This window comes from Tribolium castaneum, chromosome 10 (assembly GCF_031307605.1).
Source record: "Tribolium castaneum strain GA2 chromosome 10, icTriCast1.1, whole genome shotgun sequence".
In the NCBI taxonomy this organism is placed as follows: domain Eukaryota; kingdom Metazoa; phylum Arthropoda; class Insecta; order Coleoptera; family Tenebrionidae; genus Tribolium; species Tribolium castaneum.
The window spans coordinates 247670-263131 of record NC_087403.1 but is presented as its reverse complement, the minus strand read 5'-3'; the positions used below and the strand labels follow the sequence as shown (position 1 = coordinate 263131).

At 34.8% G+C, this 15462-nt stretch overlaps 1 protein-coding gene across 2 annotated transcripts in view; it reads left to right on the top strand.

Moving 5' to 3' along the window:
• The first annotated feature begins 138 nt into the window (after nucleotides 1–138).
• Nucleotides 139–15462, top strand: part of L (Lobe) — a 31645-nt gene continuing 16321 nt past the window's right edge. Inside the window, exons 1-2 of one of the 2 annotated variants that reach the window (XM_015977589.2) lie at nucleotides 139–498; nucleotides 8952–8993. In XM_015977589.2, the coding sequence (XP_015833075.1) occupies nucleotides 414–498; nucleotides 8952–8993 (127 nt within the window). In that variant the 5' untranslated portion in view covers nucleotides 139–413. The remainder of the gene's footprint in view (nucleotides 499–8951; nucleotides 8994–15462) is intronic. The other variant, XM_015977635.2, reaches the window with a different exon arrangement.

The following is a 15462-nucleotide window of genomic DNA, read 5'->3' as shown; positions in this document are numbered from 1 at the left end:
AGTGTTAAAAAATTTATTTATCAATTTAAATATTTTTTGCTGGCGGTTGCGATTTTGGGCGCAATCGATGTGCGCGGCTAAGACTGTTGTTATCATGTGTGATCATTCAATTAAGTTTTCACCAGGATAGTGGGTACTAGCAGTGAACATCGCGCCGTTATTCCCACGGGATGCAAATGCGCGCGCTTTTGTGATCAAACTAGACTCGGTCCAGTTTAAGCTCCGTTCCTGTATTAACGTCGCGACGCTACATAGCACAACACATGCCGTTCACGTTGCCATTTACGTTTTGCCGAAACAGTTCAACATCCAGTGCGTGACAACTTAAAACGGAGCGATAAATGGGGTCATGATTACACCAAACACCGCATCCAAAAGTGAAACGCTCAAAGTTGATTGCAAAAACGGGATAAATGTGTTGGTTTGTGCAACAGTTTTGGAATAATCAAAAGAAGTTAGATATGTCCAGACGGAAGCAAGCCAATCCTGCCAAATTAGGTAAATCGCCAAAAGCCGACTAGCATTCGCCACGTGCTTGCCGCTAAGACACAGTTTTGATTACACTAAATGAGTCGTCTTGAAACTCACCTGAAAACGCTCGCACTGTGGTTTAACAGGTGTTTGTGACATGAATTTCCAGCGAGACGGACGATTCCTAAATTAATTTGAATTTTAACGTTTTTCCGATAACACCGTCCTGTTTTGCATTTTTTGTCGAAATGTGGCGCATTAGCTTAATTAAAGCCGTCGTAATGACTGTATCATTTGTAGCAACATTAGGGGAACAAGTGGTACCATGAGTGCGCTAGATTTTTGAGTATAGGGATTTAAAAAGGTTGGGTAATTGCAATTAAGTGCCCCCTGTATAAGGCCCCGATATTGCGGTTGCGAGCGTTGGGTGGTGAGAGAGGCAGAGAGCCCCAGGAGGCGTGAGGGGTCCAGGGAACGGCAACGTACAGACAGGGAAATATGCGCTCCCATGACATTTTCCCCCGGGAGTCGTATAGCTCGCCTGGTAGCTAACTCTGCAAACTCAACTGCCACGTATAAACTACTATTATTACTGTTAGATATTTTACACTCAAAACAGATTCTGCTAATTAAACTTTCCATCGACATGACAAAATATTTCGCGAGAAATGCAGGCTTTGTGCGCAATTTCCTTGCGAGTTAACTTGTCCATCATCCTAATCCCTCGTTTAATTATTTCCGCCGAAGAAGTGGGTGTCTACAGGTTGTTCAGCTGCGGCCGCTATCTCGCGCCCAGCAGTAAAATATTGTCACGTTAGAAAAACCTTTGATATGTAAATAGCAAGTGCATAAAATTCCGTACTTTACGATATAATTGCATGGAGGACGAAATTGTGATTAGCGTGATACCGCATTCTTTGAAGTTTATTATTTAAAAGAGTTGCGGGTTGATGTCTAGTGTTTGTGGTATTAGTTGCGAGAGGGCTTATCTATCGACCAATATCGTCCGTATATGTATGCAATGATGGTCATCCATGGGTCCCTTGGGAGTCGCGCTCGCCGGGCCTGAAACCCCTGAGGTAGCGGAACGCTGGAACAGCGGAATGGGGCCACTGAACACGGCAATAGCCAGCGGTGAAGGTTTAGAAGCGCAAGTCCGACAGAACGATGGTCACAGAGGCATGAGCCGAAATTCCAAACCTCACCTGGGACAACAATTCAAACAAAACTCCTGTTCCATCAAAAACTTTACCATTTGCTTAATTCAAAACCACACAAACAGGACATTGGCCGCGCACACCCCCAATCGAACAGTATTGCATATTTCGTTAAACCGTTGTAAATACACTCAATTTATTAGTAATTTTAGGTAATTAAACAAATTTAACTGTATTTAATACTATTTTTAAGTGAATATGCAAATGTATATCAGAAGTAGATCGGTCGTTACGGAGTAATATTTTTGGATAGATATACATTATTGTTATAATAGTATAATTAGTTTTTCAACTTGTTAGTGTTCATTTTTAAAACATTTTAAAATTATATTCTCAAAGCCAACTTTGGTCTTTTATTTTCATACATATATTATAATACGTATTATAATACGTACGTATGTTACTTATTTGCTTTTTATATTTTTGTTTTGTTGTTATTATATTGATTCTTAATTTTTGTAAAAGTTTACTCTTTCCTCGTTTATGTATTTTCTTATGAGGGACACATTGCTGTTAATATGTCGCTAAATATATTAGAACGGCCCTGCACGGCATACTTCTACAAAAATTATAAACATCGGGTTATCAACATCCTAGTTTGTACCATTCTTAATTCTTACTTAAAAGATCGTGACCAAGTTGTTTTTTACCGCGGTTTTACTTCAAAATTAATACAAGCGACATTTTATTTTGGTTTTTTGCTTTTGATGTCTACACCAATCTTAAGGCAATACATTTTTATATACAGACGACTATAAAATCTATCACAAAACGTGTTTAGTCTAAATTTGCAAACAGACCTAATTAAAGTTGCTAACTGGTGCACGTCAAATGGCTTGTTGATAAACCTTCAGTAACAATTTTACACTCCACTATCAACAATGTTTCTTTAAAAAGACTACAAAATGTTAAAGATTTGGGCGTCGCATTCGACAGCAAGCTGACATTTAGATCTCATATTGATCATAAGAATCATTAAAATCCTTGGGATTTATCATAAGAAACGGAAAAACTTCCAATATAAATATTTGAAAAACTTTATACTTTGCCTTTATTCGTTCTAAATTAGACTTTGTCTGTGTCGTTTGGTCTCTTGGATATGAAATTGACAAAATCGAACTAGAGAAAATACCTATGGAACTGATGAAGTTCTATCTAGTTTTGTAAAGAAGTTGTCTCTACATTTTTTGTAAAAAGAACCAATAATATTCAACAATTTGCTCCTTTACACGCCCTATTATGTTACTATCATCATAGTATTGAACATTTGGTTGATTTATTTAACTGTAATGTACGGAATATAAAAGCTGCTTTCTCGTAATTCATCCTGACTTCTGCCTGACCCATAAATAGATACAAAATTTATGGTAGCAATTAGTTAATGTAATAAAAAATATTCGGTGTTAAATTATTTTCTTGCTTGCTAATACTTAGAAAAAATTCTAGGCTTTGTGATTAAATAAAAATATACAGGGGGCACTATTTATGCTTACACTCGCTCACTTGAAAGAGACAGGCGATGGATTGTAGAGCATAAAATTATATCATTAATATTGCCATTAACGAACTGTTATAATTACCGATATATCATTTTGTGCATCTGTTTAGCCGCCTGTGTCGGCGTGGAAAGTTATTAAAAATAATATTGTGACTGGCAATTGATCTTTCGGATGTAACATACAAATAATTAGTCGCGCAATGAAATACAGCATTTTAGTGCCGGGCAATCAATCGACCGGAGAATAGATAGGACGGGGTGGCTGAAATGAATGCGAATATTTGCATTGGCCGAACCTCTGGAGAGTTGACAGTCGATTAATTATTAGATTGACGAGTGTATATTGCAACACCCGCATGTTACAAATACATAAAAATACCAAGCCTTCGAAAGTAAAATGCGAACTGTTGCAATTACTTGAATTGGAATAAAACGCAAGTCTGTTTTTTTCAAGCGGACAGGTTTGAGTACGGCAAGGTGGGCGATGGCGTGCCCTGTGGGTTCGAGAATTCCCTGGAGGAACGTCTGTCGTGCTAGGATGGCGAGGGAACAGGGCGTAAGCCCAAGGGACCTCCCCATTAATCACATTCACTAACAGATATGCGCCCCGAACCCGCTACAACTTTGTCATTTCTGCTACATGATTATTATTGGTTTGCGGATTCTGTTTGTAAATTGCCAAACTAATATTCTACCACAAATTCCGACCAACATTGATTTTTTAAAGGCGTATTTATTTACATATGTGGTGTGGCGAAAACAACTTAGCCAAATTCACAGGTAAATTCAGTTTTCTAATACCGAAACTCTTGGGAGCTTTAAAAGCTTGAGAGCCGGAATTCTGAAATGAAAGATATAATAAAATAATTTCCATTCGGTTTTCATTCTGACTGAACACTCGAGCATGATTGAAAACACCCACTGTGCCACCAAATCGACGCCAAAAACCAACTCGACCAACTTTTTTATCAAAAGACTTTCTCGACGAAATTCGAACTACGGGCGAGTTTGGGTGGGAACTTACCAACCACCAAAAAAACACGAAATCGCGACTGAATTAGCTCACTCATTTTAAATATTTCCAAAAATTACGCCAAAACAAGCCTAGAAGTTTTAAAAAATATAAAGAAGTAAATGAACATACAAAAGTAAAACGAATAAATAAATATAAAAATGTTAAAATAACATAGAAAACAAGTTTAAACATACACCCAAAAATACAATAAAATATAGGTGTCTAATTTGAAAAAACTTAGCTCTAGAACACTTTGTATAATATATACTGCAATAGGTATTTTTAAAATATGCAGCAGAAACGCAGCAATAATCTAAAAAAAAAAGAGAAAAAGTCAGAATGTCTAATAGTAAACAAGTTATGGAGCCTTTTCAGATCGTTTTGGGACAGCCTGTACATGTAGGTATCTTCTGTTCTTTAAATAAATATCAATATTTAATTATTGAGTTAGATTGGCTTATCAAATTTTGTTGTATAAATTTTTATTTTTCTGTTGAGTAATTAAACTGTTTGAATGGTAAAATTGCAGTTAAATTCAAAGTCGTAAAATTTCGTTTGTGCGAGTTGGGTAAGCTGTTTGTAAAAAATCAAGATAGTACTTTTAGTATTCCCGGAGGTGCAATAGCACATGTTGCATTACTGAGACTGAAATAAATTAATTAAGGTAAAGTGATAATTTTTTGAAGGTAATGTTTTGTTTAATTTGGGCGTTTGTGGGCCATTCGCAAAATCTTGTCTATAATTTAGCAGGAATCTGGCATAGGAGAACACATTAGGTGGTGTAATAAGAGCCGCAGTTATGAGAATTTAAATACACACCACTATCATTTTATAGGTCCTTTGAGAGTAACTGGCCCTTCGAAAGATGTATATAACGTGTATTTTCCAGAGACGAGGATTAGGGGAATTTTACTGAATTATATATTAATGGATTAAAATCGAATAGAAATTGTGGCGAGGATTATCATAAGCAATATGTTTGCTGTGTGATTAGTGCAATATTTAATGAGATTGTGGAAGTGTGGCTCGATTTAGTTAAAAATGTTCGCTTTTGTGTTTGGGATCATTTTGAAGTCCCAGCAGAGACATAAAAGCACAAAGCCGAATTGAAAGTCCCTGGACTAAAAGTTTCTAAAGGATCGCTAAACAATATCGTTAAATAGATATAAAAATAGCTCGAAAGGCGTCCAGCGACAAACACATCCCGGGATAGCGAGATCGAAGCATCGTATTTGGCGTAGTAAAGACCGAGGTGACATGTTAGTGTTGCAGGCGTCTGAAATCCCCAAGGAGACCGGCCGGGACCAACTCTTGGATCTTGCGAAATGTCTACTCCAAGAATGCTAATTAGACGGAGATGGAAATATGACAATTTTGCCACCGTTCTTCGTCGGTTACTTTATCTCATTTCTTATGTAGGTCCCTGTGGACCTCACAGCGCAATCTTCCAATCCCTTTCCTAACTTATTTTCATGCTAAGCTAAGTCTCGTCTGCTGGTGCTTTTGCTCGCTTTATCTTGTGTATTATTTAGTTACCTGCCTCGCGGTGCCAAGACTTCAACTTCGGCACAAACACAAATTACCCACTCATTATTTACCGCACTTATATTTATACTATTTACCCCGACTCCGGCTCTGCCGAATTAATTCCTGTTTTTGCAAAAATACTCTCTCCTCTCTCTACCTTTCTCCTGTCAATATACCTACATAATGCTCTCCTCATCCCTTCGCTAACATTAAGATGATCATTGGGGAGTTGCGATTTAGAGACAGATCTTGAGTGCCTGATGGATTACGTTTTGTAATATAGGAACCGTAAATGTATTTTAAAAATGTAAATATGAAAACACGACGTCATTCACGTTACACATCAACTCGAACGCTTCATCTCAACAATTTCGCACACTGACTACTACCTCGGCACGATTTTTGCTCACAATTTTAACTGGCCCCTGTCGAACTGTTCGCAAAATACAAGCTGTTCCAACGATTTAAAAAAGACCATTATTGATGTTTAAATGAGCCGCAATACGAACAGACATTTTTTATTTTATAATAATAATAAGAATAATAACTTATTTGACGCCAAGAGCATTTTAGAATGTACCAAATAAACAAAGAAAATTGAAATCATACTAGCCATGAATTTTAACAGTTGACAATTTTGAAAATTCTAGAAAACGTTTGACCAAATGGATTATTTTATACTTCTCGATAAATTACGGCACATAGGTTTCAGTAGCTTCCTGCTTGATCTCTTAACTTCCTATCTTGTTAATCGTGAACACTTTGTTAGATACAGGAACTGTTTATCTTCTAGCTTCGTACCAACTTCCGGAGTGCCGCAAGGCTCAAATTTAGGTCCTTTACTTTTTCTATTATTTATAAACGATATTACTGCAGCAGTAACTTGTAACAGTCTTCTATTTGCTGATGACCTTAAGCTTTATAATATCATAAAAACCGATAATGATTGTCAAGTCTTGCAGAATAACATCAACAATCTCCTCCAGTGGTGCAAAGCTAATAGGCTAAACCTAAATATATCTAAATGCTTTATTATGTCTTACACAAATAGGAAAATTCCGATCATGTATAGTTATAATGTTAGTGGTCACATTTTACAAAGAACAGACACATTTAAAGATCTAGGAGTTACCTTTGATAACAAACTTTTATTTGTGAATCATATTACAAATATTATTAATAGCGCGTATAAAACTTTAGGATTTATTTATCGCAACTGTAGAGAGTTTACTAATTTAAGAGCCTTAAAAGTCTTATTTTTTGCCCTTGTACGCTCCAAGTTAGAATATTGTGCAATTATTTGGTCACCTATATATGCCACACACATAAATAGTATTGAATCAGTCCAAAGAAAATTTTTGAAACTGCTATGGTATATTTCTTTTAAAAATTACCCCGATAGAGGATGTGACCAACTAGTGCTTTTAAGGACATTTAATATCAATTCTCTAGAAGTTAGGAGAATTATCTCAAGTATTGCATTTTTACATAAATTACTAAACAACAAGATTGACTGTATTGCTCTTGTTAATAAGATAATTTTTCTGGTTCCTAGAATTAACTCACGGCATCCCATGACTTTTTACAGTTGTAGTTGTAATACGAATGTTCTATTAAAATCACCTTTATATGTAATATGTGTAGTAATTTTATCAAAATTAGCAGTAGTTGTGATATTCATTTTCATTCATTTAATTACATTAAAAATCATATAATTAGTTACTTTAGTGGCTAGGTAAAATTTAATTTTAGTTCTTGTTTCTTAATTTATTATTATAGTATTATTATTAGTTTGTTTTAGTTTATTTAAATTATTAGTTTTTGCTTGCAGCACGATCATTAAGTTTAAGTTTATTTTCTGTAATTGGGTGTTTCACCTGTTGAAAATAAAATAAATATTATTATTATTATTATTAAAAACTTTTCAAATCTATCGAATGCAAAAAAAATATTCATTTATCGCAAATGGTTCAAGGACTGTGATATCTTAGATAAACACTTGCAAGTAAAAATTTTAACTAAAAAAATGACATATTTCAAAAACAATGGCAAAAGCTCAGCCATTTTGAAAATAATTTAGTCAAAATGGTCGATTTAAATCGTATATTAGAAGTTAAACACTCTTTACTGTAGGCCCTTAAAGAATCATCCTGTATATGTTTTTAAAAAAAAAAAGTGGCCTATTCTAGGATTCGAATTCGGTGCTTCTGGACTTAAGTTTGGGTATAAAATTTCGATTTGATCCAGTTGGGATTTAAATGTACCTTCGGTTGAAATCCGGTGAATATTTAGATGATGATTGCTTGGAAACAGGAGCAAGAGAGATGTCCTAATCTCGGATATTATTCATGCGCTAGTAGGAGCTAATCATGAAGAGTTGGCGAACAGGATCGGACTTGAAAATTTATATCGCCGCAAGTCGGAGCGTCTTGAATCCATCAGAGTTCCGCAATTAGAAATCGATGAGGCTGCATTTGGTTAATTCTGGTAATTTTGTCCGGTTCTTTGCCGCGTATCGGGGTCGCAGCCGCGGCGCGGGATAGCACCACTCGGCCGGGGATTACCCTCGGGAACCTAACTAATCAGAGTTTTTGGCGCTGGCTGGATACATGTGAACATATGCTGTGCGGGCTGGGGCCACAGAGGCATTCCGGGCGCGTCCCCCCGGAGTTGCTTAGATATGCGCACTAGCACGAAATGTATTTGTTTATGAGCGTTTCCAGGTGAAAAATGTAATTGTCCGAGGTGTGACGAAAGCGATCCTAATTACGCCGTCCGGGAATTGTCAAATGTACCATCGATATCGATTGGACCCAGATCGAGCCGCGTTTAAATGCGGTATTCTCAAACGTGTTAAAGTAAAGAGATAACGAAAAGTTGATCAAATAGCAAAGATGTACAGCTGCCAACAGGCAAAACCACGCGGGACAGAGAGGTTCGATTTCCCAGGAGAATGCATTAATTTTCTGCCGCCTTGCGCATAGTGTACTCGGGGGAATTCTTGCTCGGGCTTTGGATATCTCAAGGGACATTCTATGTCATAACTTATTCTTCTTCCTCCGTAAAATGTTACATATTACACCGCGCTGTGTAGGAATTTATAAATATTAGCGCACTACTTCAACCTTTCATTACTACACCATACAAAATTCACAACTCATTACCATTTATACTGACCCTAACATCGATTCGCAAAATTATATTAAGCTTCTTCTGCTTACAGATCCTCAGGAGGAGGACGACCTAGAAGCACAGCACTTGAGACGTAAGTAGCAGCTCCAAACGCTGACCACATTTTCACCCTTTTGCTCCTTTAATGCTTTTGGGTGCTGAATCCGCTAATCTTCGTCGAAAGAATTTTGAGGAAATCGCACCGAAAGTAATTTTACATTTTTTTTATTACTTCCGACTCTTGTCCAGAAAATGACAAAACGTTTCATTAAATTAAATACTGAATTTACCTAATTAATTATTCACATGATACAAAATAAGTTTTAATATGCGATTAAAATTTGTCACATAGCAACAAAACCCGGATTGTTTTCATTTTTGTTTAGAATAACTGCCACTGCGAATTAATGAACAAAAATGATGAATATTAATTACAAGTTTTGGCGATTTTTTTACTTATACTTGAAATAATTACGCAGAAACCGAAAAATATCATTTTTGAGCTTTGGCCTAATTAGGTGATTTTTCAGCTTAAAAACGTGTTTAATAGCTTGAAAAAATTAGGAATAACTCTTTTTTCGACTAAGCTTCATTTATAGCTTATTCTTGACGAAATTTCGTTTAAAAACAAACTAAATCGAGTGAAACAAGGAAAGTAACAACAGTTTCATTTAATTTTTGTAATTTTAAGGTGAGTTTTGGCCAGATCTGATAAAATAAATGAATTTTAGGTTTAAAAACTAACTTTTGTCCAAATTTGTCAATTTTTCAAAAATTTACCGAAATTTTTCGAAAGAAAATCTGAAAATCAGTCACAAAAAATTGATTAATTCTTCAGCTTAGTTTGAATAAAATTTTGCTAGCACTTCTGTTTCTGGTTAAAAAAAAATCAACTGTACACTCAAAAAAGACAAGAATTATGTAATTATTGACCCAAAAACAACATTAATTTTGATTTAATTCAGTGATTTACTTAAAGAAAATTTTTGGAAAAGTTATAATTTTTATTTCAAGACCAGTAGGAGGAAATTAAGCAAGACACCTATTTTAATGTAACTGCGTGCCTTTTTAGTCCGCTTTTACGAAACTGGGCAAAATAATTCCGTTTCTGGTTTGAAAACATGCTCAAAATTTATTTTGGTCTATTTTGTTGATTCTTATCAGTTTAGTTTGAATAAAATTTTGCAAATATTTTTGCTTTTCGTTAAAAAACAATGAAAACACAAAAAATGATATTTTTTGTTCTAAAACGTATGAAAACAGATCGAAATAACCAAATTTTCACTTAGTTTTAACGAAATTAAAAAAAATTAATCTAGTATGGTGAAATTTCCACTTGCTACAACAAAATCAAAACGTTCGAAAAATTAAAACGAAGGCTATATTCGACTAAATTTAGTGATGTTTCATGTTTCTTACAAGAAAATGCGAAAATAACTTATTATGTACAATTAACACGTTGTTACTTATTGCTTGAAAACATAAAAATAATATTTTTCGTAAAATTTTGTAGTTCTTCAGTTGATTTTTGAGAAAATTTTGCTTAAAAGAAGCTAAGAGAACATCGATTTGAATTAAGTTTCGTAATTTTTCAGCCAAAAGTAGTCGAAATTAATCCAAAACTTTTGTTTTGATTTCGAAAATGTGCTCAAAAATGAATGGTTACTTTTTAAGCCTTCAAATTAAAATTTAAAAAACCTGGGTATTGTGTTATGATTTGTTGATCAACAGCTTAATTGCGTTGAATTTTTAAATCTTGAAGGTGCTAGAATAGTAATGCCTTGTCTGAGCCACACCTGGCCAAAAATAAAAATCCAGATTTAGTAATAATGAATGTTAATTAAAATTTAAGCTGTCCTTTTCCTTTAATCATGTATGCGAAAATGCAGACTAGATGTGACAATCCCTTTATCCCAGTGTCCAAACTTGAAAAAGACATGCTTTTAAATGTTGTATAAGCCCAGGAGAGACGTGTGCTCCGTTAAAAGCATCGATTATCTGACTCGGTTATTCACTTAAACAATATTTAAATCTTCTTAATTATAAATAACAGGTGACAAGTGGAATAATTATTGCAGTGAACAAATGTGAGCGGAGTGTTCACATGCTTCTTCAATTTTAACCGAGTCAGTTAAATGTTGATTTTTGTCAATTAGTTATAAGCGTTACGGGATCAAAGTTTGATCGGTTACGGTCATCACGGGTTAAATATTCATATTTCTTTCTATTACGCCGGGCATTGTCCTAATAAGGGTAGAAGACACGGGGGTGACGTAAAGCTACATAACAAATATCTTCAGGGTTGTGCCCTTCTTTAGCACCATTAGAGTGCGCGCACAAACCCTTATTGCATAATGAATAAATAATGGCCAAGCTGGACGGAAATAAACCTCCAGTTTAATCGCAAATCTGATATTTGTCTTTTTGACGCACGTAACAATAAAACATGTCATTTTGATTGAAAAGCTTCGGAATTTGTTGAGCTAGAAACACTCCCCTGGCCTATTCTATTTTTTTAAACGTGTGTAATTTTACGTGATTATTATAATCGGAGTTGAGAATTGGACATAAAAGTCGTTGCTTGAAACCGTTTACATTTTGGCCGATTTTGCGTGAAACGGCTGAAGCCGGCCGCTCATATCAAAGTAGTTGAAGTAATGTCATTCTAAATCAGGAGTATAAAATACAAATGAAAGCGGTATGAGGGGATATCGAGGGAACATGTACACAAAACTGCATTAGTAGAGTTAATTATGAGCACAGAACCATGTGACGAGTGCAGAGTTTGAAAATTCGCGGACATGTTAAGTGTAAAATGTTGTTATGTCCAGTGTACGCCATTCTCTCTAGCTTTGCCTGATTTAATTGAAACTTAGTGACACACAACATTTCAAACTAAAATACGGGCACCAAAATCGATGCGACAGAAAGTCTGTGCATATTTAAGTGCCCAATTGGTCTCGCACTTATTTCGTGCAAGACATCTGTCACACGTTTACGCCCGATTATCGCCAATTGAACCAATTCCATTTAATCTACGGGTCCGAGCCATTTATGCCCCATAAATTAGGAATCAATTTCTATAAAATGCAAATTTGTGACAGTAAAAGTGCTGTGTGATTTTCCCATGCAGTATCATTTTCTCATAGGAGAAGTTTAACGACTTCCCCACCTTGTTTTGTTAATATTTAAAAAGGTTATATCTGTGCAAGCACACGCAAGATCATAAAATCAACACGTGTACGGACCTACAAATCACGGGGTAAAAACACAGGGATTACTTTCTTCCTGCAGATGCAAAATTATTTATAACTATTCCTCCGCCACGAACTTTTCCACCCATTCCTGATAATTAAACTATTTTTATATGTATGACAAGGCGAGGAAATTGGAGAAAACTTACACAAGAAAGAGGAACAAGATTTCGATTAGCTAAATCATTTTGATTGGGATTTTTACTACGCCCCTGGTCAAAATATTCGGAATGGCACCAATAGCAGGTGCAGTAACTGGATCACGTGCAGGCTTTTATTCACGGGAATGGCTATCATTTGCTGCATGAATTCGTGTCGCAGATATAACGTTTACATCATTACATATTTATCTGCGTTGCATTTGGCGAATTTTCTAGAATTAAGTCGGCAAGCAGGCGCATTTTTGACCAACTCACTGGTGTAGATCACTTGAAATTCAAGAAGAATTTCTAAAGTCTATTTAAAAAATCTTGAGCATGAGCTATACAAACTTATTTTGGTAAATTCTTCAGATACTAGCACATTTTTACAATATTTTACATTACATTTTAAATAAAAGCTTTTTTCTAAAAAAACAATATTTTTTTTATTTATTGCTTTTTAGTCTTTACTTATTCTAAACGTTTTTTTCTCTGAGATTTAGTTTCGCCGTATTATTGTACACCATTATTTTGCTGATTTGTGCAAACTTGTTTAGTAGTATGTGATAGAAAACAGCTGTTAGTATTGAAAACACATTAAGCACATAGGATTGCATTTTCACGCAAATTAATTAAGTATGCAAAATTTCAATTCATTGGGACAACGGAAACCCTTTCAAATTTGGCCCCAAAAATATGACGACAGACAGACAACAAAGCAAGTTAACTAAAAGCTTTTAAAAAGTTTTTAACTTAAGGCAAAATCCTTAGAATGTTGCTTTTTAGATATACTTTTAAAAACAGGGCTGTACAAACTTCCAAACAGGGAAAAATGTTTAGAAAATGCTGACTTTTAAAAGACAACAGAGGTAAAATGCTTAAAAAACAAAGTGTTTTAAATGTTCTTAATAGTAATTAAAAAAGTTAAGAAACTTAAAAAAAATATTTTGAGTTAAAAAGCTTATATTGTTTATGTCTTACTTTATAAAGGGCGATTGTTTTTGGTTATTTTGAAAAATTACAACAACAAGAATATGCTTTAAACTCAGTCTGTATATAAACACTTTGCGTTGGTGCGTCTTGAGCAGCCTGTATATGCGCCCCCTGTTGATCGCCGGATTTCACAGAAGGGTGCTGAAACCCCAGCGGGGCACAGTGCACTGTTGGTGGCATGACAGAAAATAAATCGAACACTATGTGTTCACGAAATCAAATTTTTTGAGAGCGCACAGTTGAGCGCTGTTCATTTTGCATCAGGAGGAAGGCAAAGAATTGTTTGCGTTTATAGGGGGTTGTAATTGAATTATCAATTTGGTGTTGACATTTAAATAGTTTTTCTCGTGAGTCCTCCTCGTAGGGTTGTTCGGTCGTTCGCAGTGTTGGTTCGCTCTCGTGGTTTGTAAGGAGGAATGTTATTGTTAGGAAACAATGCTTGAATGGTCCCTTAGAAGCCGATATTGCCACAAAACAGCACTAAAGTTTTGTTTCTCACACAGCGAATATGTACTTATGACTATACTACCTCAAGTGGGACATCACGTTTTTATTAAAACCAACGCATCCGAAGACACAAGCTTATATTTTTCTAATGTCGGGAGAGAACTGTGGCGGAAATGTGGGTGTACAGTTACACCACCCGGTGAACAAATTTTTATCAAAAATTCTGTTTGTAAAATACGACAATTATTTAAGCGGAACAAAAATAAAGCTAAAATTTAAAATAAAATTTTGCAAAATAATTGCGTTTTTATATGAAATGCCATCTTTGAACCCATTTGCAAAAACAAAAACGTGTTTGAATGCCTGCTAAAGGCATCATTTTCAACCCCACTTGGTGATTTTCCGATAATTTTTGACAAAATTTTGCTAAATAATTACACTTTTGATTGAAAAATATGCTAATATAACTCAAAAATGAAAAAGTTTATCATTTTCGTTCCACTATATTGATTTTTCAACCAGGCTTAGTAAAATAAACTGCATTTTTACTTCAATAATTTGCTTAATTAAACTAATTTTGAGATTTTTCGAGAATTTTTAAAAAGTTACACCACTTTTAATACAGTTTATTGATTTTTTTAGTGTTTTTTGACCAGAATTTATAAAAAAAGCTCGCAAAAAACAAAACTGACAACACCTTCGACCCAGTTCAGCGACTTTTAGGTGTATTTTTCTCAAAATTTTGCAAAATAATTGCGTTTTATTTACTCATTTCGACAGATTTTTGTTTTTTTGACTAAATTTCGCAAAAACCTTCTTGCTTTTCAGTCTTACTATATATTACCAATTTATCTAAAGTTTTGCGACTTTAAAAAAAACTAAGTTATTATTTCTTCCAAATGAGTCTTAAACAAACGCTCAGAATACGTTACACCGCTTTTAATACAGTTCAACAATTTTTTGGAATTTCGTGACAAAATTTTGTATAAAGCTCGTAAAAAGCAAAACTGACATCACTTTCAAACCAATTCAGTGACCTTTCGGTGGGTTTTTATCAAAATTTTGCAAGATAATTGCGTTTTATTTATTCATTTTAACAATTTTTTGTTTTTTGACTTTTTGAGTTTCTGTGCAAATTTCGCTAAAAAGCTTCTTGCTCTTTAGTGTTACTATTAACAAATTATCAAAAGTTGTACGTTAAAAAAATGGGTTTTTATTTCAAATGAATATTAAACAAACTCACAGGAAAAGTTACAACGTCTTTAATACAGATCAACAACTACTTGGTATTTTTAATAAAAAATTCTTGAAAAGCTCGTAAAAAGCAGAACTGACAGCACTTTCGATTCAGTTCAGTGACAATTCCGTGAAGTTTTATGAAAATTTGCAAAATAATTGCGTTTTTTTACTTATTTCGACAATTTTTCCTTTTTTTGACTTTTTGCGCTTCTCGTTATATTTCGCTAAAAAGCTTCTTGATCTTAAGCATTGGTTAAGTTGTTTTTCTTATAGAAAAATACGATATAAGGTGACATCTTTTTAAGTTTGTTGTTTTTGTAATATGCCACTGGGTGAGGAAATGTAATTGCGTGGTGGATTTTTTATAGATTTGAGGGTAAGTGGGTTGGATGTGTCGGCGTCTTCGGATGGCTGATGGCGCCTAGCATGGCGTCGATAGCGTCGGACAATTGCACAACGCCCAAACGGAGCAATAGGGCCCTAGGGACCA